We start from the raw sequence: 26713 nt of genomic DNA, 5'->3' as shown, positions 1-26713 counted from the left end.
GCAGACCTGAGCAGGGCTTTAAATAGATCCATCAACTTATATCCAGTATGACTTCCTCATAGATCTACTGATAGCTCTTGAGAATGCAAGTCAACTGAACAAGTGTTAGTTTTTTTTCTACCAACCACTTATGAGTGAAGCCTGAGGAATGAAAGGCATGCTTATCTGATCAGTACCCTTTTCATACTTGCTCCAAGGCTCCAAGCCAGCAGAAGATTAAATGGGATCTAATGTGAGAGGGAAAATGATTTGGATTTCTATGTGATTGGTATGTCTGTCAGCTGTCTTTATTCAGCTTTTAGGGAAAATACAAGTTCAGTATTTGTGAAGTGCCCTCATGCTGTGGTAATAAGGGGGAAGATGAATTATCTTTCAGACAGGGTTTCATTTTGGTATTAATGTGCACACACACGCACATTTCATATTTTTAGAATATTATGCCCACAACCAAATAGTGGGAATGACCCCCCTTGGCTTAAATGACACTCAGAGACACCATGGCATTGACTGTATTAAGTGTCGGAAGGCGTTCATTATAGAGGTTAACGGCTCCACAGTGGCACATCAATTGCTCTGTACCTCTCCTCAGAGTCGTCATTCCCCTCTGCCATCAATGGCCCATGGGGCTCCACTGTAATGCCATTGGGAGGCACTCAATGTGCAAGACATCCATTCTCCCTACACCTTAACAACGGCAGCTCTTAAATATCCGACAAAGTCATCAGATTAAGAGATGCTACCACCACCCTGTTGCTCACCCTTGGTTTGGATTGAACTCACAGATGCCATGTGATGGGGTTTGGTGCATGTATAAATAAGTGAGTACACTGGTCAGTTGTAGTGCAAAGCGACTGTCGTGGGCAGAGACTTGACTGATTTGAGGTAAGGTAATACGGTACAGGGCCAAGGGTGGTAGCATCTCGGGAACTGCTAACTTTGTGGATGGTGTAGATCTGCTGAAGTGAAGGTGTACCGAGAATGGACTTCTCACACATTGAGTGCCTCACAACAGCATGACAGTGGTGCCAGAGGGGAACGACAAGTCCAGCGATTGGTACAGAGCAATCGACAAGCCACTGTGGACCAGTTAGCCTCTATAATGTCACAATTTGTCAAACACAAAATCATAAAGCACAGTTACTCTGGCTTTCATTAAAACGTGTATGTGTGTGTGAATATATATATATATATATATATATATATATATATATATATATATATATATATATATATAATAACTAAATCAAGTTTAAGCAACTTTCAGACTCAGTACTTAGTAAAACCCATTTTGGCAGAAATCACAGCATGCAAAGGCTTTTTGCAGCTGCTAAAAGTGTTTCAGCTCTTGGTATTTGAAATGTTTTTTCCACTCTTCTTTGCAGAAGGTCACTAGTTCTAAGATATTTTGGGCCGTCTTGTTGCACAGCTTGTTTAAAGTCTCTCCACAATTTTTTTTATAATGTTATGAGGTCATTCCAAAAGCTTCAGTTTGTGTCTCGTCAGGTAGTCCATGCTGGTTTTGAGGTGTATTTGGATCACTGTCCTGTTATAGAAGCCATCCCCTTTTTAGCTTCAGTCATTTGACATTTGCTGGTATTTTATGGAATCCTTTCTTCCCCTCATCCATGCAACATTGCCAGTGCCACTGGCAGCAACACAACCCAAATGCATGATAGATCTTCCGCCATGCTTGACAGTTGGCGAGGTGTTCTATTCATGAAATGCAGTTTCCACCGGACTTGTTCCCATCTGTCCTATCTAGAGGTTCTGTTGAGTTTTGTGAGGAGGTCACAGGAAAGGTTTCTTTCTAATGCCTCTTCCATAAACATTGTGTTTATGGACCAGTGCACCACCACTCTTGACTCAGCTAAACCTTCCTGCAGATTCTTGCCAGTAAATTGGGGGTTTTGATGTCTTACCAGCATAGAAGAAGTTCTCTGAGACAGCTTAGTCTTCCAGATCTTATCTTGACCTACACACTTCTCCTGAACTGCCACTTCATAATAATGCTCTGCACTGTGGGAGGCAATCTGAAAACACTTGGCTGTCTTCTTATAGCCTTTTCTTGACTTGTGGGCATCGCTAGGGTGTCCAAACTTTACATGTGAGTCAGAAAGAGAGAAAGTCTGAAAGTAGAAACTGACTGATGCATCTGGAGGACACATTTTTCCTACTCCACTCTGAGGGGTAGATTTGAGTGACACCAAGAAAATGGAGTTTCAGTGGCTGCACTTCCAAACATGTGTCTGTAGTGCTGGACAATCCCGCAAACCATTTAGACATTGACTTATGAATCCAGTGATTCACACTTATGACCTGTGTCATTTCCCTCCAGACAAGTCTAAAGCCATTTTTATGCATCCATGAACATCTTCTACCCTCAGAGTGCTGTGGCCTACAGTGAACCAGTCTGAAGTAGTCAATAGAAGATGGTCTGACTTATTCATGATTGTCCCCTCTCAGGCAGTATCACAAGAGCAGACTGCTTACTGTGCTTGGTGTCTTCAGTGTTCAAGCCTGGAGCATGACTTGCTAACCACTTTGCCTTCATCACCCAGGGAGCATGGTGGATGGTGATGATAATTTGCTGGTAGCTCTAATTTGCAGAGATGCATTTAATAGAAGATTATTATGGACTATAAAATGTAATTTATTAGATGCGCTGTATGTCAGCTGTCAGTCTGGATAATTTATGACCCCCTCCCTCCCTCTTTCTCTCGTCCCACTACAGGCAGCCAGGGGCAGTTTCCCATCACCCAGAATGTGACGGTAGTGGAAGGGAGCACAGCCAACATGACCTGCCGTGTGGATTACAATGATAACACCTCCCTCCAGTGGTCAAACCCTGCACAGCAGACGCTGTTCTTCGGGGACAAGAAAGGTCAGTAGATCTTGTTGACTCAATGAGGGTAATATGGGTCTGGTGTGGATGTGTGACTGTGTATATGAGTCCCATATGTAAATATGACTGGATGACTGTAATTTTCTGTTTGTATCTACTGCACACCTGCACACACACATTGACTTCCAATGGAAGTGAAGAAGGTTTTTGGAGTTGCTGGAGATACAAGGTTTCTTGCATTTCTTCTACATATTCCACATTCAACAGTAAGTGATATTATTGAAAACTAGAAGCATTTAGAACCCAAAGCAAGTCAGCCATGAAGTCACTCCTGTAGATGTCCCAATACTTTTGTCCATGTACCATAAGTCATACTGCCCTCTACATACAAAGTGAATCAAAGTAAATCGTCTAGTATAAGTGTGCTCACTGTCTGAGTACAGAGCGCATCTGTAGGATTTATGTTGTCATATGTCATCATACTTGCCTCATAACCTGTCCACGCCAGCCTTTCCTGAGATTGATCCCGTTTTCTTTGATACTATGTACAGCTCTGCTGCACAGAACTGAACCTACAGCGACACATGGCACAGATCTTTAACGAAGCTGAGCGCAGCAACTTTGTGGCTGTGAATGTCATTCAGCAGGGAAGCGAATGTATTTCAGGCTTCTCTCTGTTCAATACACATTTCATTCACACAGGTAAGCAGGTAGCTTTTCAGTGTTTTTGGAGACGACTGAGCTCTAGCTGGGCTGCTCTGTCAGAATCTGAGCTGTTTCTCTGCTGAAAAAGAGCAGCTTCATTAGCCTGCTACAGGGTGCTGCACAAACACTGACATTTAAGGCTTTGTGCGAGTGTGTGTGTGTGTGTGTGTGTGACTTGTGAAAATGATTTCTCACATTTGGAAGCATGTATCGCCTCTCTCGTGTGCTCAGATCTTTGTTCCGCCATGGGAAATATACGATTCTCACCGCATCCCCCTTTGGTATAATAGTGACAAGGGGCGCGTATTGGCAAAGTCTGCAGCTTTCAAATACCACCGTTTCTCTACTTGGGTTTTGCAAAGGAAGCAGCTTCTGCAGGCTGTGACAGTTTTCTGACATATTTTTAATCTAAAGCTAAACTTGGATAAGCATTACAGTGTGTGGACTAAGAATTCACCTCAGCCTTTATTCATTAGAATTTACAGAATCCAGCTTGGCTGCAAAGTCTGGAAAACCTGCAGATGGTTAGTGTTAGGACAAGGAACAGGCTTCATGGTTGCAGATTCACTTGTGACATTTTCTCAGACAAAATCACCCTAGTTCTCTTTAATTCTTCCAAACCCATGACCGTAATAAGCAACATCAGTTCAAGGGGAGCAAAATGTTCCCTAAAGAGAGGTCATGTTATCACGCAAATGCACTAAGAACTTTATCAGATGGTCTCACTAAACACATCATTAGTCTTCATTACCTTATTGGCCTTGAATTGGACGCACCAGGAATTACACTGGCAGTTGTGTTAGCTTGTGTTAGCTCTGTAGACAGAGTTCTGTCCACAGCTTGACATCAACTTCAACACCCAAGACATCAGGTTAAAAAAATGTTAGGAAATTCCATGAATGCCATATTCTAACATATGGACATTTGATATTAATTTAAACAATATTAAGCAATGAAGGTAAAATAACTGAACTAATTCATTTGTAAAATATAATGACTAGAAATGCAATTGTCTTGTGAGGGAAACATTAGGGCACCCTATGCCCTTATAGCTGATATTTCCCCCTTCTGATATAACCTGAGATAGATTCCTTCTATAATGCCACTTCTTATTTCTGACATCAACCGGGTGAAATTGTTTCCCACTCCTCCATGCAGAAATCTTTCAGCTGTGTGAGCTTTCAGCTGTAGTTTTTAGACCGATGGTCTCACTTTTTCTCCAGCATCCTCTGATACAATAAAGGATTCCTAGTGTCTGAGAGATCTCCAGGTCCTACTGCAGAGAAGCAGACCCAAGCCATGACCTTTCCACCTCCATTCATCACAGTTAATATGGGTTATTGTGCTCAAATGCTGTGTCCTCTGTTGCTATGTCCAGATAATTTAAGTTTGGATTCATTCATCCAAAGCACATTGTTCCAGATGTCGAGGTGATCAAACATGTATGGTCTCTTTCTGATGCTAGATGCTGTACTTTAACCTCACCTGTGATGACAATTTTAGGATTGTTGGAGACTTCTTTATGCATTTTGTGGTCTGCTATTGGACTTGCATTGCCTAATCCGGCCATGCTGGCAATTGTTGCATGTGTACATTTTATAGCGGACAGTGGAACAGCTGATTTTCGAGTGTCTGGGATCTTTTTAAATCCTTTCCCAGACTCATCTACATCCACAACCTTTTTTCTAAAGGCACCACAAAACACTTTGGGTCTCACCATGGCAATAACACTCTTTACCAGTCAATAGTAAACCAAACAAAACATTTGGGGTTTAAATAAAAAAGGCTTCTCTAAAATCCCCTGTACTGATAATCTAATCATCTGCAGCTGATGTGATGCACCTGGTTCTACTTTTAGGCATTTGAAGTACTAATGAATGTGGGGGTATTCTAACCTTTTCCCCACAAAGATAGTATTTTTATGAATTAGATTTTAAGACTTTTTACAGTTCTTCCAATGATCATACCCAAAATAAACCCCAATATCCAAAATATATCCAAAATATACCCCAATGATCCAAATGAATTTTTGCTTGCAGAACTAAACTAAAGATCAACTATACAAAATGCAATGTCAAGCTCCAGCTTGTGTTTATTCTTAACCCCTTCTTTTGTAATTACTGTTACAGTCCTGGATGAAATTTCATGTATGGAAGTGCAAAATCTAAGTGGAGTTACAACTTAATTGAATTTTGAGAGGTCAAACTTCTATGTTTCAAGTTCACAAAAGTTCTTCTTTCTTCTAACTTCCCACCACCCCGTCACATCCTGTCAGCTCTCTCCATATTTATTATTCCTAGTCTGAATTTCTACCACAGAGCAGTACCGCCCCCCGCCTATAGTATCATTTACTTATAACATGGTCTGAACTCAAGGTTTTCCATCAAGATGTAAAGGGCCTAAGCATCGCTAAACTGAGCTCTGTCTTCGCTTGTTCTTGGCACACTATTCTCACACCAGAGGAACTGAGCGAGCAAGGCTTTTTCCTTGTCTTTGTATTTTAAGCATCCAGATGTGAGATGTTGGCACAGCTAGCATGTTAGCTGCGGGGGACAGTGAGGCGGAGTCCAAGAGGATTCAAAACTCACACTGGCACACACTGGAGGGGACGGGCGACCTGGCAAAACTTTCAGACTCTTTCAACGCAAGGCTTGCTTGGCAGCTAACACGTACTTCCTTATTCTTTGTAGACATGAGGACAGATTTGCTGCTGTTAAGACGAAGTAACAACTGGACGGACTGTGATCTATACCACTGAGGCACAGTGGCGCATTGACCGTGCCAAAGACTGATTGAGACAACTGTGCTTTTGGTGGTGGGATATGAGGGTAATTAAGCGGACAGTAAAGGAGAGTAGCGGCTTGCGGCACGTATTGATGTGGTGTAAGACACATGGGGACAAAGAGATGCCATTTGTTGTGCTGGCACACTCACAGCCCACAGGCTTCAGAAACCTACAGCCTGCTGTGGCTGTCTTTAAGAGACTTATTCTGCCATGCACTTCAGAGTTAGAGCCATTTAGAGTTTAGTACAGATGAGTTTAGCCTTGTTTATTCCTGATCATATACATCCCTGAACAATGTTCAAAACAGCTAGTGATTCCAGCCTTGAAGATTGTTTTATTTCCTGCAAATTCTAGTGATTTTCAAAACATGGAAAAACAGCAGAGCTGAACTACTAACTGTCAAAGCCTAGCATTTCAGATTGAAATCTAAAGGGATGAAAAACAATCACCGCTGTTTTTGTGCATCTCTAGGCCACAAGATACAGTGTGGTAAATAATGTAAACAGCATCGTTTAAAGCTGCACTCTCTGAGGGACCAAAGCATCTTTGTCAGCAGCCGGCTGGAGTGGAGTGGTGAGCTGCTCCTGAGGGAACACTGCCCGATAACAGAGTCCACTCACAGAAAGAGGTGGGAGAGATAGAGAGAGCAAAAGCAAGAAGGACAAAATGGCCACAATTAGGCCTGCGAATTGAACCTGAAGCATCGCCGCTTTGAAGTGGTCTCAAGGCTGTATGGTCTTGTCTCAAGTGATCTGTACCTCCTGTACCAGCATGCATGGAACGTGCAATTCTCGCTTTCACAGCTTTTACGTCAATATAACTCTTTGTAGTTCAGTTCCATTCTTAAAGAAATGAATCACTACGCTTTTATTGATGATTTACAAATAAATACAAGCCAAATAAGCTGTTGGCCTTGAAAAGTGGGCTTCATTTCTTTCAGATATTGCCAGGAAATGTTGTGCTACTGCACAAACATTTACAGCAATTTAATTAGCTTTTATTGTATCCTGCCTGATTGAACAACCCACTAGAAACACAGAAATAATATAAGTTCCGGACAAAATTTAGATAAGCCTTCGTCCTTTGGTGCCAACCTGTCAAACCGTGTAATAAGAATATAATTAAAATTAGTGAAAGTGCCATTAAGGTGGCAGCTATTTGTGTCTAATATTAATATCAATAATTAGTAGATGCATTAACAACCTTGTTTTTTTATATTAATTCCATTCATTTTCTTTTTTTTTATATGCAACATATTAGTTCATCTCGAATGGAGTATACATTAGTCAGCAGCAGTAATTACATTTCTGCCTAGTGCTCCTGGAGCATGACATCATCACATATCAACATCCATAGGTACCATAATAGGACTCGCACAGACTGCAAGGCTGAAGTGAATAATCGGCTTAGGTCATATTTGCTGTTTTTTTTTTAGTATCTGCTAAAGCCTACAGCCTAATTCTGGCTACAGCAGGGGTGCTAAACTGTGTGATTAGTGATGTTTTCACCCTGCAGAGTTTACTTTCAAACTCAGTCCAGCACACACAGTTCGTCTACTCAGAGAGGTCAGAAACAAGGGAATATAGAGACTGTACATTCAGAATTTCCGCTAAACAAATGCAGCTTACTTGTATTAGCGATTCCTCCAAAAAAACAAAAGATGGAGGGAAGCCGTGGGAGTGAAACTGCTAAACAGACAGCAGTGATAGGGTAACTATATCTTACAGTGTGAAAATAAAACTTATGAGCTAAAACTTTTCCAACAGGCACCAAACGTCAAATTGAGAATCAGAAAGACATTTGGTTGGAAATCAAAGTCACATCCATTAAAAACCAACGTTGGATTATGTTGTGAAAAACAACAACATTGTCCAACAATGTTAGAATTTTGGGTTTTGGTCCCCAATACGATGTTGGCATGTAACATTTAAAAGATGTGGGATTTTGTTTACTTAAGATCACAACATAAACTTGTAGCAGTAAAATAATAGCATTGTCAGCTGTTTCACTATCCAAATTTAGATTGACCTTGGCATTCAACGTTTTCTTGGTGTCCAGCTGGGTTCACTACAGCAAGCAGGAGCTTGCACTAATTTCCCACATGCAGGTATTTGTTCCACTCATTGGGTTACTTACTCACAGTAGGGTTGCCAGATTGAGTTTTACCTGCTACATTGGAGTAGTTAAAAATGCAATCGCTGTGAACATGATAAATATGTGGTCCCAAATATTTTTGGTCTACTTTTTAAATGTCAAAGTCAAAGACTTAATGTTTTGACTGCAGACAGTAGAAAATGACAATGTCTTGCTTTATAAGTCAATATTGATTCTGGTGTTGAATAACTTCCAACCTCAGGACAAATTGTGCCAACAGGGAGAGAAAAGGGTCAGAAAACTGGTAGGTTCGATGGCACCTGCTTAAGGCCATGTCTGGCAATTCTGAAAAAGGTAAATGTTATTATAAAAAGAAATGACATGAGCTGATAGAAGATTGGTTGGATGTTTCTTCTGAAGATATTCTTTAAATACGCACTATATGGACAAAAGTGTTGGGACACCTACACAATATATCTGCATGATCTTTTTATGACATACAATACTAAACCCATAGGCATTAATATGGAGTTGTCCCCTTTTTACAGCTCTCAGTCAGCAGAGCACTGGAGACTTTTATGCACTATGCTTATCAGCACTGTGCGACCCCATGCTGTAACTTTACGTGGTCTGCTACTTCATGACTGAGTTGCTGTGATTCCTAAACGCCTCCACTTTTTAACAATACGACTTGCAGGTGATGGTGAAATATCTAGGGAAGGGAAAAAGTTTCATCAACTGACTTGTTTCAATGGTGGCTTCATATTACAGTAACACACTGTAATTCACTGAGCTCTCCATTCTTTCACTGATGTCAAAGTCAAAGTCAAATTTATAGCGCTTTTTACAACTGTTGTTTTCACAAAGCAGCTTTACATAGTTATTAAAAGACAGAAAAAAAGAAATGACATAAGAAGACATGATGTGTGTCAAGGCAGACTGCATGGCTAGGTGCCTGATTTGTATTCACCTGTGGAAATAAATTAAACTAAATGAAACACCTGAATTCAGCGATGAAGAGGTGTGTCACAATACCTTTGTCCTTATAGTGTATGTTAAGTGGATTTTGACAATCTGTTTTAAACTTTGATGTTTGGACACACATTTCTGGATAGTTTGACTTTCAGGTTTTAAGCTAAATTATTAATTTTGCGTTTTTTTGTGTTTTAAATGAACATTTAATTTAGTCTTTTGTCACTGAATGATTTGCTCTTAATATTACAAGGGAAAACAGCACTAACAGTATATTTTTACTTCTCTGGTACGTTATAAACATTCTCTTAGTAAATTACTATTGCAAGTCAACTAGAATTGACTCAGCAGCTTGCCGTTGGAGTTTTGAATGCTGTTCAGTTGTTTTTTTAGCGGTCTCTGTAGCTGTTCTAACGCTGTCAAAGTCCCTTTTGTGGCCCAGAAGATGGCAAATAATGGAGATGAGAGAGATACATATGAGTAAATGCGTACAGGCCTGCAGGTAGACAGTTTGTCAGAACTGGCCGCCTGTATGTTGGAACAAGCTAACCATTCATCTGTGCCATACAGCTTGAAAACGCAAATTCCTACTGATTTCCACTCATTTGAATGTCCCACCTAAATGTATGTATGACTGCTTAGAGTCCATCCCACAAACAAGCCGCTGTTGCAGGTGGAGACCATTTGTTTGCTTTAAATGGATATAACAGAGAATCCTTTAAAGTTGTCCTTTCAGTGATGGGCTAAAGGTTCAATCAAATGACTAGAGCAAACTGATTGAAAACCATTGCTTATCACATCACCTCAACTTCAAGGCTAACCTGTAAGCACTGGCTGTATAGCATTCATTTTTGACTAGCCTTGTTGTGTTCGTCTGGTCAGTTACCATCATTCAGAGGTGTACTGCTGAGGAACATTCAAATAAAATGATAAATCTATGGCAAATTATCACAAGACAGGTTGGCACAGGTGGTTTCCTCTGGGTGCTCTGGATTCATCCCACCTCCCTAAATCACACATGGTATCTGATGTTGCTATGCAAATTTGCCCCTAAAGTGTGAGTGTTTGAGAGAAATGGGGGTGTGTGGTACCCTGCGATGGACAGGTGGCCTGTCCCGGGAGTATTTTTACCTTGCTTCCAGTGATTCCTGGTGTGCTCAGAACCCGACAAGCAAATAAGATGATGTATAACATAATCACAAGACAGATAAAACACAAGTTAATAATAATTGTCATAATTGTCTGTGTGATTGCCTATCATGAAATCAGCCCAAATCTGTTTATATATCTTTTTTTTTTTTTTTTTTTTTTTTTTCCTCCCTAAGATGGTCAGTTACCCTGCCCACTTGATGATACTCACCCCATCATATGTAATGCCCCCAACACTGGCAGGATGAGAACTGATACATGCCTCCTCCAACACTAAACCAGCCACCGCCTCTTTTTGAACTGCCACCAGTGCAGCGTCATCAGGCAACTTACTCTGAGGAAAGCACCAGGTGCCCAATTCCCAGCTCCGATGCATCAGCTAGCAGATGCCTTGATGCTGACCAGCACTCCACTGAAGTGATGTAGGGAGAGAGAGAGCTATGTACCCACCAAGGCCATTTGTGCTCTTTCCAGTTTCAGCTGTTGATGGCAGGCAGCACGACCCAGGAGTCAAGCCAGCGATCCTCAGATCATAGGCAGGGCCTTAGTTCACTGGACCCTTCAGAGCCTATATCATATATGTTACATATGTTTGTTTTTTCTTACTTTTAGTTTGATGTCTCATACATCAACATGAATAAACAATCCAGGACTGAAATGCAGCATCGTCATTTTGGTCCGGACCAAGAGAACCAAACTAAAAGTAAAAACACACCCTCAGTTTTTTCAGAAACATTTATCAAAAGCTATCCATCCATCTATTTATCCACCAGACAGCTGAACCAAGAACTTAAGTTGCTCACCAAAGCAATGCTGTTAGCATGCTCTTTTCCAGCCTCCAGTTTTGTGGAACTACACCGGTCTAGCAGGCCTCTAGGTGAACATAAATACATGGCCCCCTGGAGCAAGGGAACTGGCAGCAATTGACTGCAGTAGCTGTTGTTTCATCAACCTGAATGCATGGAGAATTGGCACAGCAGAGTTCAAGTACCTGCCTGAGAAAAGTGGGGAAAAAAGTGCCGCATTGTGTTTACACTGATAAGCTACAGCATTAAAACCACTGACAAGTGAAGTGAATAACTTTGATTAGCTCATTACAGTGGCACCTGTTAAGGGTGTAGGATATACAGTACATATTAGGCAGTAACAGAACAGTCAAGTCTTGAAGGTGATGTGTGTTCAAAGCAGGAATAATGGTCAAGTGTATGACATTGTGATGGCTAGACGACTGGGTCAGAGCATCTCCAAAACATTAGGTAGGTCTAGTGGTCAGTACCTTCAAAAAGTGCTCAAAGGAAGTGCAACCAGAAAAAAGGCGACAAGGTCATAAATACCAATGGCATTATTGGCACATCAGTTTACGGCACTTAAAGGATCTGCTGCTAACATCTTAGTGAGAGATAACACAGGACGCCTTCAGAGGTCTTGTGGAGCCCATACCATGAGTCAGAGCTGTTTTGGAGGCGTGAAGGGGGCCTACACAGTATTAATCGTATACATACTGCTGAAATATTTAATAAATAGGGTATTTATGTAGCTGTTAAATTGGAATGAACTGTGGAGGAAGCTGTGAGACTGTCTCTTTGCTAAGTGGGAACCCTTTGTCTTACAGCAAATATAGAGAACTAACAAAATGCCATTGTTTCAATACTGCCATCATCATGACAGTTTAAAAGGGACAGAAGAATATAAAATGACTCAGCCATCCGTCACCACTATGTGGAATAGACATGTCATTAGGATCCTCACTTGCACGGGTCGGCTATCTGAATGTGGGTTTTAAATGGATGTGTGAGTGGGATATAATACTGTTGGTGTTGTTGTTGTCATTCTTTAAACTTATTTGAGCAGGTGTGTCCAATTGTGTTTTTTATTTTGGACCATTCAAAAGAGAAAATGGAAAGACGTAAGAGAGAGTAAAGATTGTAGTGAGGGGGAGGCTTCTGCCTGCTCAAGCTGAATTTCAAACAGCCCAAAAGGAATTATTGTTACTCTGCTGAAAGGCTTCACAGCAAACAGCACATCCATTTTAAAAAGGCAGGCAGTAACAGAAGCTGGGATATGCAGTCCTGCTCCATGTCATTGTGGGAAAAAAGCTCATATGGAAACATTTTCTTTTCCAACATTTAAATCATCGTTTTGTAAAATGTCAGGAAGTGTGAATATGATTTTCCTTTGGCTGGGGCCGGCTGCTTCTCAGTGCTCTCCATTTTTACTTTTAAGTATGAAAGAGTTGACATTTACCATCATGTTAAGAGATTTAACATTTTTATAATTTGGACACACTTGCCTTAGGCACACACACAATCACACACACACATTTTTGTGGTCACTTCATGGGCTGCATTGTAGTGAGATCAGAGAAGATAGCTGAGCTGATTAAGTTCATAATAATGCTGTTTTAAAGGTCTCAAAGAATGCATCTACTGATCATTTGTAGTCGCTCTTTAAAGATATAAATAGTAAGCATGTGAATTTAGCAGGGGTGAAAAATGCTAATGCTATACAAGTTCATTGCTCTTTTTCTGAGTCTTAAGGGATAATGTCATTTCTGTGTCTATGTCCTCTTTGTGTCAGATCAGTAAAGTGTGCGGTTAGCTAGCAGAAGAGATTATAATGGGGTCTGGTAAGCCTGGTATGCTAGCACCCTGGCTTCCTCAGCATCCATCGCTTGCTCTCCCTGGCCAGCCATTGCACACAGGCTCTTCCCAGATGGCTGTCATGCAAGGCTGGCTTGCACTCCCCTGCAAGTCTCTTTAGGCATTGTCATGACTCGCTTTCGAGCTGTGCTTCATCTGGTTGTCTAGCAGTAGCTTTTGGCCAGAAACCTCACTTCTGCCATGTTCTTCCAAATTAGCCATCAAATTGGGCCCCTAACAGGATTTCGCTAGAAGCGGGGGTATATGGCCACATGTTGCTTTTGAATGATGACTATTTTGATAGTCGAATAATCGATAAATTATTGAAACGAATATTTGATATGAATTATGAATCTCTCAATTTATACATATATATATATATATATATATATATATATATATATATATATATATATATATATATATATATTTATACAGAAGTCAGACTTTTCTGACAATGGAATAAGATATTTACTTTTTAAACATAATAAGACATGTTTATTGACTGCATTTAAGAAAGTATTTACATTGACTGAGGCAGGTGAGGCACTTCAGAGACTTGCAAGCTGGTGATTCTAGTTGGTGGTCTTTAGGCTTACAAACAGACAAACTGGCATTCCATCCCTGTGGAGAGAAATAGCAAAGTACTACAAACACAGCCTACATCGCTCTTACTGTACAGCCACAGAAAGGCAGAGAGAGAGAGAGAGAGACAGAGAGAGAGAGAGAGAGAGAGAGAGAGAGAGGAGTAGATCACTTTCTTTCACTGCCATGTCGCCTTCCGGCCTCGCTATCACTTGTGTGGGTGAGGCAACACCTACGCATTGGCTAAATCTGACAACAGCCCACTCAGCAAAGTGCCAGTTTCCATGTGGAGAGTCAGGAGGTGTGTGTGTGTGTATCTGTGTATGTGTGTGTATCTTCCTGTGGAGGTGTTCTTCCTTATTAAAACCTGTGCTAAAACTGCCTAGCTACAAGCTACTTTGCTCACACTGCTCATACTCCGGATGGAGACACAGATAGAGTAGACTTTCAGGCCCACTCCATTGTTATGCATTATGTATTAGTGGCTTATCCATACTGCGGCGTCTGCACACTGCCCATGACATGGTGCGGTCGACCACTATGGTGAATGTAGCACAAAAGCGCACGCATCCATCTTACCTTAAAGCCATTAGGGGGTGAACACTGAAAGAAGAACCATGATGATGAGTTACCACCGCAGAAAAAATCAATGTGCACCATATGTCTCCCTTAGTGCTCCACTATTAATGTGCAGCCAGCTTATGATTCATCACGGCCGAAAAGAACAAATTAGAACATTGCACAGCACAATGTGATTTACCGATTCGTCTGTTCATGTCCTGTTTGTGGCAAAACAACACCTGCAAAACATTCTTGAAATCCATTTCCCACTTCTTAATGAGAGATGTAATCCCTCTTTATAGCTGTGTGTAATAGGTGTTGAATAATTGATGAGCAATTTTAAGATGAAATATGAGCCAGATAATGGAAACGATGAATGCTGTAAATGCAGATGAATGCCATTCTTCCTCCCCAGGACCTTGTAATGTAAAAGGTCTAGGGTTTCTCATATGGAGCTTTAATTGAGGATGGCCGAGCTTGCTGCGAGTGAGGTCAGGTCAAGATTTGTTCTTTTAAAAAACGGATCTCAAGTGTTGATGCCACCGATTCTTGACATTCATTAGGGGCATTCAGCTCAAACTGCAAAAGGTCAAATGCAGAGTGGGCGCTTAATTGGCCCAGGGCAATCAAAATGTTGTTATCTTCTAAATTACTGCATTAATGGACTCGTTAAATTGTTCATTAGTCAAGGAGATTCGGAACGGCACGGAGGGTGCATTAGATTTTATGAGCGAAAATTCCATTACCACGCGCCACAACAATAAACACACAATAGCCTATTTAGGGCATGGGCAAGAGTGCTTTACATCCTGCTTTAGCGGTAATGTACCTGGATCAAGTGTTTCTCCTGCATCTCCTTCTCTTAGCTTCAGCATTTGTCAGAGAACTCATCTTCACGTGCATTTCCTTGTATTAGCAGTGGACTGGAAAGAGTCCCTGAGGAAAAGCATACCTCCTCCTGATTCGTGCTGCACTGTATAAAGTCAAGGTTATCAGGATAGATATCCATGGTAATCTCTGTAGACCATCTGTGCAGTGTAATAAGTTATATCATTTGTACAGTGCTAAGATGATCTCATATAGGAAAAAAAAAAACGAATATATACCCCTATATAACTGTGACACAACATTATGACCATCTAACATGCTGTTGGTGCTGGCAAAACAGCTCAGCCCCACCGCAGCATGGACTCTGCAAGACCTGTGAAGGTGCCCTTTGGTAACTGGCAACAAGATGATCGGACTTGTTCCAGCACATCCCACAGAAGCCAGGGCAGCACCTTGAACTCTGCCCCATGTTCTTCAGACCATTTCAGACCAATGTGCAGTGGGATCTAGCTGAAAGAGGCTGCTGCCATCTGGGAATAGTATGGTACGTGTCAAACTGACGTCAACGTGAATGACGTCAACACTGCGCAGAGCATCACATGCCCTCCACTGGCTTCTCTGCTTCCTACAATCGATCCAGGTCCCATCGCTTCCTCAAGTTGCACACATACTTAGATGTTCACGAGATGTAAAAGAAAACAGGACACATCGGACAAGGTGACTTTCTTTCATTGCTCCAAAGACCAGTACTAGATCTGGTTTGTGGGTTTGTCCTTCCTTGGACCACAGGCGGTAAGTACTCACCTCACCACTTCTGGCCGGGAGCACCCCACAATCCTTGTCAATTTGAAGGCGCTCTGATCCAGTTGTGTGGCTCTTGTGAAAGTGGCTCAGGTCTTCTCACCTGCCCATTTCTTTTAACATCCAAGTATTAGAATCAAGTGCTTGTTTAGAGTGTAATACATAGTACCCTCAGACCCCTGTTTCCCAACCCTGGTCCTTAGTATTGTGCCTGATTTAACCCAACCACTGCAACTCTGAAATTAGTTAAATCAGGTGTGATGGGAGCATAGGAAACACTCAAATATGCAGGGCAGCGTGCCTCCAGGACCAGGGTTGGGAAACATTGTGCATTATCAATGTACAGAAAACGACCCTCACGGTACATTATTAGATGTAAATTCATTGTCAATCAAACTGAAACAATGAACTGACTAATACAGTGAAATCTATGATAACGGTGGTAGCTGCTTGACTAGTCAGCATCAGCAAATGTCTCTGCCTCCTGCTGTATTTATAGACGGAAATCAGCAAATGACGTCCCTCAGCTGAGACATCTGAAGCAGCTTTGAGGATAAAGCAGCTAAAATCAGTTCTATAAACAGAAAGCAGAACGCAGGTGTCTGTTTATTCCACTGGCAGTCACTTGATTAGTCAGCACCAGCAAATGAGTAGAACATGGCTCTTCTCCACATTTGGAATTGAGGAGCACTAAACTTCCATACAGCCTTCAGTCTCTTCTCACATTAACAGTAAATGCACATTTTAAAGCTTTCTACCTTACACCGAGCTAAATGGATTCCTAATGGACTCATTACAGCATTAACAGACAAATAAAATGTTAAGTGCTATGTGACATTTTAAAAAGTCTTCTGGTAAACAGCATTAACTCTACAGTTGAGAAAAGGAAACCTTAATTCAATGAGGTTCTTTGATTAATGAGGTGGTAGATTAAAAAAAGACTGTTAAATCTGACATTTAAGTTGGTTGTAAATTTGCAACAAGACACATTCACTGAACATAAGCAGTATTAGATACTCACATGCTTTTGTCGTTACTGTGATTAGACATATCAACCTAGAGATGCTTAAGGCAGTGATGGGTGCTAAGAACTTGCATATAAAAAAATCCAAACGCTCAAATACAAAAAGAAATATCTATTTTGCTAGAACTTGTTATACACTCCTAGAGCCGGGTTCCTGAACATCTATTAAACCAAGACATGGAGTAAATTGCAGTGCCACTGGTGAATCACTATTGTAAAATCTTTTTAGTCCATGATTAGCCCTAATCTGGGACTCAGAAACCAGCCCTTTAAGAGATCAATTATTATATTTTTCACTGTATTTTGACTCGAATGCAGTGCTGGATTTTTTCTTGCGGCATTTATTCTCAAGAGACTTGCAGCATAACAATTTCAAAGAAGTTCCTTTCAGATGGTTCATTTGTGCAGTCCACTTGTCATTTGCATTCTCCACTTCTTCAGTATTTACAAGCTTCACAGTCACACATTTCAGCAAGTAAATTTTCAACAGCCACAAAGACAGGGCTTCTCTTTGGTACATCAAGTGCTTTGTACATCACATTGGCTATGTAGTTCATTCACTTCGGCTCAATGCCTGGAATTCTCAGCTGGGCAGCAAATGTTTTAAACCATCAGGATGAACGCCAATCACTGTATTTTAATGTACCCCACTAAGAACACATCATAATAATACAATACAATTTAATATTAAAATACTTACAGCCAATGTGGATGTGTATAATTCCATTTACTAATTTTAATAATTTATGTATTTGTGCTTTCTATGTACTTAAACTACTTCATAAATATTTTTACTGCATTTTTAGTGCATATGTGAGAAAGTAATTGCTTATTTTTATAACAAAAATTTTTATAAAAAAAGATTCTATAGATAAATTTCACTTCTACTCAAGCTTTATAACTAAACTGGTAAAAATGTAGTTTAAGGCCACAATTTAAAGAGATGTTGTAAATGTACATAGGTTTCACAGGTTTCATCACACTAACAACTTTGAAATACCCCTACTAGGAATCTCAGGGTCAGTTTTGTCAATTTCAAACTCAGTACTTTAGGACTGAGTATCACTCAGTAATGCTCTAATCCAATCTGAACTTTGAATTTTCAGCACAATTTTGGTCAAAGATTTCTGTGAAATATCTCTCTATTTTAGCATATGAATAATGTCAGACCCTTTTCTTAAAATTGCCATTTTGTATTGTGTTTAATATTAGATACATATTTAGTGGACTTGATCAGCACATTCCTAACTCTTTTCCAAGAAGTGGCTTTTTCAGCTGTTTTACCAAAATGCATGAAATTCAAAGGAGGTTCAGATGGGGCACTTTCCAACAGACAGCAAAGAATATTATTACATCTTGCATTTATTACAGTAATTTCTTTATATGACAGTCTGTGGTTATTTGTCATTTGTTATAGTGCCTCAACCTTTCAGATTTCTGAAGATATCCACATAGTAGATTGTTATGTCTTGCCACCAGAATACACTTTGTGTGAAGACAGAGTTTGCATTCAGAGCATGACCTAAATATGTCTCATCTTGAGGTTTGATATAGCAAACAGGCTTGATGAACAAACGTTAATGTTCAGTGGGAAGGAAAGAAACAAACCCTCTGAGAATCATCTTTGAAGAGAAGATGATCTTTCATTTTTCTTACATAACTGCTGCCCCTGAGCTTCTTCAGTGTTGAGTTTTCTGAAATTTAAGCTTGCCCTAGAATTTGACCAGTGTGTCAGATTTAGTATGGTGGTTACTGTTTCTAGGACACAGAAAAGTGCTTCTGTCAATTGTGTACACCTGTGTTGGGGAATCTCTTTAACCTGTGATCAGTGGCCACCTGCAGGAGAGTGCTTACTGGCCCTAGATGTTGGGTAGTGGCTTCCTGTCCGCAGCAAGAACAATAGACTTGGATTCCTGTAATCATCATTTCCTGCACAGATACTTACCATCCACAGGCGGCAGTTAAAGCAGTCTAATTGCACAGAGTGAAGCACTTGGCTTCTGTGAACGCATCGATGCCAAGACCAATACACCAGCTGCAGATCAGATGCTAACACACTGCTGGCCTCTTGTTTTCCCTGCTTTCAAGGAGTCTGATTGCATTTGAAGAAGACGCTGGACCTAAATGTTGGTGCTAAGGACAGTACGGTTTGTGATTTTGGAAGGAAATGTGCACATCTTTTCTGTTTTATGCAAGCAACTTTGATTGTCCTAGTGGGGGATGGAATTTAGATAGCACTGTTTGTAGTTGTTTAGCATTTGCATTTGTATGAGAGAATACAAATGCGGAAGGCATATTTCTAACACTGCCCTGATTCAGCACCACTTAGTGTAGATGTACCCACTTCCAGAATGATCTGATCCTACACCCCATCCTACATTCTACCTCCTCCACCTCCTCCACCTTCATGTCAGTTTGAATATCTTCAGCCAGCCCTTTCTCTGAACAACAGATGTAAAAAAAAATACATGCATTTCTTACAAGTACAGTGTATTATTGTAGTGCTCTTTTAACTGGGAGAATACAACTTGCAGCAAAATTCAGCAGCATGAATCCTAGCAAAAACAAAACCGAGAGCACTGCGATAGTTACCTGTAACTTTTAGTACTGACTTTAAATTTCTTTTAAAGCTCTGTACGTCCAAGTCCTGCCTACCTCACTGGTCTGCTAATGACTTGAGGAATTACATATCATTAGCACATTTTAGTTCACGCGTGTGAGTTGAACAGGGGCTGAGTGAATGAGAAATGTAAATTTTCTCTGACTGGTAATAAACAGACCATCTCACAGACAGCAGATGGACGAATGCCAGGTAGAGACGTTAATTAGCAGTCAGTGACGACTGTCGTGCAAAAATCTGACCATTTGAGGAATTTACACCACAAGACCTTGAAAGGCATTCTGTGTTATCTGGCACCAAGACATTAGCAGCAGACCACTTAAGTCCTGTAAGCTGTGAGGTGAGGCCTCCATGGATCACATCAGTGATGTGCCTTAGGTGCCCATGACCCTGTCGCCAGTTTACCAGTTGTTCTTTCTTGGAGCCCTTTTGGTGATACTGACCACAGCATACCTGATTTTTTGGATATGCTCTGACTCAGTGTCTTATGTGATCACAGTGTCTTATGGCTGCCCATTTCTCCTGCTGTTAACACCTCACCTTCAAAGAACTAAATGTTCACTTGCCTCATATATCCACCCCTGGACAGATGCCACTGTAGATGAAGATAATCCATGTCTTTCACTTCACCTGTTAGTGGTAATTGTAATTGTCACTTTTTCAATTCAGTTTAATCATTTATTGCTGTTGCAGAACAGTAATAAGTGGAAATCACTTTATTTTAGGTAGTTTATTTAGTTATCACTATTTTACGTAGATGTCCCCTTAAAAAGGAGACATGAAGTCTGCTATTTCTGGAGAGCATCGTGTTTAGAAGAACACACGTGTTTGCATCTATAGTTTTTAGCATTAGGAAGTGCTCAGGCCCTTAGGGAGTTCTGAGATGTCTACAGCTCTGATATGAAATGGCTGGGCCCTTCATCAGCAGGCCGACAGAGAGAGAGAGGGGTAGAGCACACAAGGTCAAACACTGTGGATTTATGCTCCTCTCTAAGTGGTGTAAGCCCACAGACGGAATCAGAGGGGCGTCAGATACCAACCATTTCATCATGTTGACTTCTTTAAGCTCCTGGAAAAAATAGCTTTGTCGGGCACTGGCATTTTACTGAGATTGTGACAGATCGCGGCTAAGTCTGGGCATGTGGCTGGATTTCGATCCTTTAACTTGGGGGGGCGGGGTGGGGGGGGGGTGTAGAAGGTTTTTGCCAGCTCCTGCTGGCCTGGGTGGAATTGATAACAGTTGTCTTTAGGGTTATTCGAACCTTTGTACGTTTTAGCCCATCAGTGGATTTACACTAACATTGCAAGCTTAACCTCATTGTGTCAGAAGAAGATATAGCACTAGAATCCCTCTTCAACTGACATTTACTGATGCGTATTTAGGGTCTACTTGGAGTTCTGACAATAAGCAGTATTTACCCCTCTAGTTGACCTAAAAGTCTTTCATACGACCATGGCAATTATCGCTGTGTGGGCAAGCACGTTTCTGTCACATTTACCTCGATTTCTTTATCTTCTATGGAGGCCCCATGCCCAGCGTGCTGTCGTGGAGCAGCTTGAATGAAAAATGCCATGTTTACCACTCTCCTTCACATTTCACTGCCAGCAGCACAAACGGCGACTTGGGCACCGGCTTTCTCGACTAGGCTTATCACCAACTTTGTGATGTTCCATATGCACACGTGTGTATGTGTGTGAGTAAGATTTCCGGAAACAACAAGGGACGGCGCTCTCTCATCCGCCTCCTCGTCTCTCTGTGTCTGAGGGAGATAGAAGGATGTGGGGCAGTGGAAGTGTGTCATCTGGTCCAAGGCTTTGATGGTGTGTGTCTCTGTGGGGCCTCACTGCTGCTCTATCTTCAGGCTTGTGTGCAGTGCAAGCTCAGACCCGATCACCTTGCTTCTCGCCTTTATCCGCCGAGGCAGCTTTTCGCCTGCCAAAGCCCCAGCGTTTGCTGTCTCACACAACTCACACACAACCCCCCCACCACACACACATACACAGTCTTAGGCAGCATCCAAGCAGGTTCGATTCGTCCTTCAAAAACTGTTATCATCTGTGAAGCTCTGTTGTTTTGACACCATTTCTTAACATTACTGCTCATTTAAGGCCTTTGACGGATTACATTCCCCCTTCTGCAGTTGATACGCTGCTGTTCGTGCAGGCAGATATGAACATCTCTGCAAGATATCCTCAGCTCTGGAGCATCTGCGCACTTCAAAGGCTCAATGTCAGCGTGGTCTCACTTAAACAAAGCTGCGCCGGGAAATTCAATACGTTTCATGGGATGATGTCTCAATGAGCCGGCGTTGAAGTCGACCGCTTGAAATGAAGTTATAAGACATTGTGGGTTATTGAATTAAGAGCTCCTCGTCCTTTGTCTGGACCGAATGAGGAGACAATAACGCTTCTGAATACGAGTGAGGTGACGGGTTCCAGCTGTTCTTTTAATGTATCAGTAAGACTTCTGAGCCACATGGGACCTGTAACGACGTCTACTGTTATATGTATGGCTAAATGGCTTGCTAAAGCCTTTGTCTTTAAAATAACGGGGGAGTGATACTAGGCCGCAGTGAAGCCTAATAGGAAATTTCTCCGCTCCTGTGTATTTCTCAACGGAGTACACAGTTAGTTTTTTAAACAGCACTGCACGCTGGGCTTATTTTGTAATTGCCGCCATGTATTTGAAAATTATGGCTGTGATCAACTCTAATTCTTTTACCGTGCTAGAATCACATCTTCTTGATCTTAGTGTTTTCAAATCCACTGCGACTGTTCAAGATTGATTATAAAGGTTCTCTAGACACCACATTGGCTGTTTTATCAATATGATTCATTAATATACAACATTATCAGACTGCGCAATCATAATTCCCTTTAAATATTCATTTAATGGTCTCATGACGCCACTGATGCATTTCAGAGCAAAGCTTTCTTCAGCGTGCTGACGGTATTGCAACACCAATCCACCAAAGTCATTACCCATCTACTAGTTTCACCACAGGAGAAAAGTTAACAAATAAATGAGTAGCAATCAGTTACCAACAGCCAAGACAGTGAAAATTAAACATTCAATTTGAGCTGTCACGATTACTTGATTAGACATACTTGATGTTCAGTTCTACAACGATTATAATTGACCTTCTTGATAAATCTGCAATGACTGGTGAGCAGTTTTTCATCATGGCAGTGCCTATTTTAAAACTATCAGTCTCTTTTTCAGTAAAAACAGAGTCTAGGGGAACATTTTAACCTATTTTTAATCACATGCCTTCTGGCCTTCTCCTAAGATCTGTTGAAAAATTTTAACTTGTCTTAATATGACTTTTATGCATAAAAACATCTTTATACAGCAAAGCCTGATGCCATAAAATATTTCAATATGTTCCCATTAAAGAGCTTTTTAATTAATGCCATTTTTATTGATTGACCTCTAAAAAATGATTCATTCTTATTAATTGTAAGAGATAAACAGTAGATTACTGGATTACTTGTATTGTGACAGGCTTAAATGAAGCATACAGTTAAAGATTATTATGATTACTCTGTAAAAACATCATTATACACACACATCATAACATCTCATCACAAATCTCCTTCATATACCATGTAGTGGAATTTTATTCAGTTACCAGGCCTTTCTCTGCAAGATGCAGTTCTCCAAGTCTCCACCTTTGGATGACTGATTCATCACTTCCAAGCCATTCAAGTGTCTGGCTACTGATGATCTTTCATCTTTTGTTTTAGAATTGATCTATTCATTCTTCATCCACAAATACACTATGTGGACAACCCATCTAATGAACACAGTCAGCTACTTTAAGCATGCATGTCAGCTACCCATTGCTGACATGCATGCACACACACAAACACACAGCCTGTCTAGTCTTTTTAGAGATGCCAGACGTAATGCCAGACGTGGGCTAGATGGGGGGTACCAAGCCATCCAGCATTTAGCTGTTCAGCAGTGGACCTGTGTTCTCTGGAATGATTTGGTGCACTATTCAGTAATTTTAGGAGGAGTTGAGGAGTTGGGGATGAGGTGGGGTGGTGATCATCCAACATCCTGACCTTACTAACACTCTTGTTGCTGAGTGCAATCAAATTCTCACAGCAATGCCCCAAACATTAGAGACAGTAGACACATTTACTCCAACAAAAGACTCTTAAAGTATTTTTCAATATCTTTAATTTCAGAAAGAAACGTCCCAATACTTTTGTCCATATAGTGTTGCATTGTATGTTCTTTCATAGAAACTGATTTTAAGGGGAAAACCCCTTTAACCTTATGTGAAACTGTAGTGTATAAAGTAGTAGTGGCTGTTCAGACTCATATACACCCAGAGTTGCTACTTAAAGTCAAGTTCCTTGTTTAAAATGCTGTTCAGCAACATTTAAATGTAGAGTGGGTACCCTGTTCAAAATCCTCAATCAATATGATTCATTAACATTTGTGTGTTTGTATGTTGCAGCATTGAGGGACAACCGGATTGAGCTGGTTCGAGCTTCATGGAAGGAGTTGACCATCAGCATCAGTGAAGTGACTCTGTCAGATGAGGGACAGTATACTTGTTCACTCTTCACCATGCCCGTCAAGACCTCCAAGGCCTTCCTCACAGTGCTGGGTAAATGTTCTCATAGATCACACTCCTCCTCATCAATCTGCTTCAGTAAGGTCAGTCCGGCTCTGGCGGAGCTAAGGGCAGCTGATGTAGGCCTTACTTTGGCAGCACAGGGACAGATGTAAATAAGGGAGAGTATTTCATGTTGGTTGATGGAGCTCCCATTTGGCTTGCAGAAGCTGTATTTTTAATACTGTGCTATTATTAGCATAACACTAGATGAAGTACAATCCGGTGCCAGTGCCTTTCTATAGAAGCTTCTATCTGAGGATGCCAGATAAATTGAACCATTGCCAGACAACATGTGAATTAATTAATTTATTTAATGATTTCTTTGTAATTATGGTTCAGGAGTACCACAGAAGCCAGAAATTATCGGCTTTTCGAGACCTGCGGTGGAAGGTGAGGACGTCACGCTGACATGCATAACATCTGGAAGCAAACCAGCCGCTGACATCCGATGGTTCCGAAACGACAAGGAGGTGCAAGGTAGGTAAACCTGCATGGACACTAGACGCATCCATGCTCCACCCACAAATGTAGCTCAATAGCAACTGTTGCAAGGTTGGACAAGCTTTCCTGAACGCTGTCAAAAAATCCCATTCATCCTGTTCTAAACTGCCTAGTTTTGGCAACACCACAGTCCATCTGACAAGCATAGTATTTTAAACTGGACCTCCGGTGTTATGTAAGTGCTTTGTAAGTATATGATTCATTCTATAAATCATGAAGAACCACAACACTTACTACATAAGACCGCATTTGGGGGTGGTGCATGAATAAGGCCCTAGTTACAACATCTCATGCCTTAGTTTTTATATCAGAATTCTGCACTTCTCCTGGAGGTCTGCTGCACTGCACGGTTTACATTTATTAATTTAGCAGACGCTCATATCCACAGCAAATGGCAATTACATGGACTGTCCCTCTGGAGAAACTTGGGGTTAAGTGCCTGGCTTAAGGACACAATGGCAGTAGCAGTATGTTATCAGCTGGTATTATGACCGTGACTTCTTGATTCATAAGCAAATTTTCAGGCCTCTTGGGTACTCAAGTCTAACTTGCTGTGCTCGAGTGGTCCAGAGTTCATATTTATGAAGCATCTCAGCGCGAGAGTGCTGACCTGCAGAACACCTATGCTGTGAATACCTGTGATGAATATACACTCACCGAGCACTTGATTAGGTACACTGTACTAATACTGAGTAGGGCCTCCTCTTGCTCTTAAACAGCCTCAGCTCTTTGTGGCATGGATTCCACAAGATGTTGGAAACGTTCCTTTAAGATTCTGGTCAATGATGACGTGATTGCGTCACACAATTCCTTTGAGATTTTAGGTAGGCCTACATATTTTGCAGATTTCCCATTTAATTGCATCCCAAAAGCGTTCTGTTAGATTCAGATCCGGTAACTGGGAACTGAACATGTTCAGGAAAACATGAGTTTTGCTTTGTGACATTTGTGACCATGCTAATATTAGTCATTAGAAGATGGTAAATTGTAGCCATGTGGGAATATATATGCACCAGACCAGCAACAATACTATAGACAGTGGCATTCAAGCAGTGATTGATTGATATCAATAAGCCCAGGGTATGCCAAGAAAACATTCCCCACACTATTACACCACCTCCATAATCCTGGACTGTTGAAGCAAGGGAGTTTGGGTCTATGAATTTAAGCAGTTGGTGCCAAATTCTGACCCTTCTGTGATCCTACGGTGTGTCTCAGCATCGAATTTTATTACACCAGGGTGCGTTTTCCAGTTTTGGTGGGCCTGTGCTCACTGCAGCCTCAGCTTTCTGTTCTTGGCTGGCAGAAGTGGAACCCGGCATGGATGTCTGCTGTTGCAGTTCATCTGAGTTACTGAGTCTCTCTGTCAGCTCGAACCAGTCTTATCTGACACCAACAGTAATGCCATGCTCAAAATATTGGAGACTATTCTCCCATTATGTTGGTTGATATAATCATAAACATTGCACTGCTGCCACACGATTGGATGATTAGATAATTGAAAAATCAGTATGTGTACAGGTGTTCCTAAAAGTGCTTGGTATATGTAGGTCCTATCAATAAACCTAACACAATGTTTTTAAACTTGCAAATGCATGCTGTCTAGGAGTGTTATATTATGTTTTATATATTATGCAACACTGTATTGATTCTCAAAAACACAGTATTGATTTGATAATAGTTTATATGCAAAGATTGGTGGCAGACAGTGGTTCCTTAAGTGTTGTGTTCTAATTGTATAAAAAGGACATTCTTTACTCAGGTGTTGTGCACATGATAGTGTGTTTTTATATTATGATATAACATTTTATATGTGATATATATAAGTTTTCATAAAATGTTATTACACAGCCTTAATACACAGTCCTAATGTTGTCATTTACATTGTATGAGTATTGAGAAGTTTTCTTTAATGTCTGAATAATGTTTTATGTTTAAATGTCTTTTTTTTCTTTGATTACACCATTTTAAGA

At 40.9% G+C, this 26713-nt stretch overlaps 1 protein-coding gene across 4 annotated transcripts in view; it reads left to right on the top strand.

Annotated features, from left to right (window-relative positions):
- The window catches only part of cadm2b (cell adhesion molecule 2b), a 203854-nt gene that overhangs the window by 149346 nt on the left and 27795 nt on the right, over positions 1-26713 (top strand). For all 4 annotated transcript variants that reach the window (XM_072691747.1, XM_072691749.1, XM_072691746.1 and 1 more), the window contains 3 exons: positions 2732-2881; positions 24078-24230; positions 24579-24716. In XM_072691747.1, coding sequence (XP_072547848.1) covers positions 2732-2881; positions 24078-24230; positions 24579-24716 — 441 coding nt within the window. The remainder of the gene's footprint in view (positions 1-2731; positions 2882-24077; positions 24231-24578; positions 24717-26713) is intronic.

This window comes from Salminus brasiliensis, chromosome 11 (genome assembly GCF_030463535.1).
Source record: "Salminus brasiliensis chromosome 11, fSalBra1.hap2, whole genome shotgun sequence".
Lineage (NCBI taxonomy): Eukaryota > Metazoa > Chordata > Actinopteri > Characiformes > Bryconidae > Salminus > Salminus brasiliensis.
Note: the sequence above shows the minus strand (reverse complement) of the source record. Positions and strands in the feature narration are given on the sequence as shown.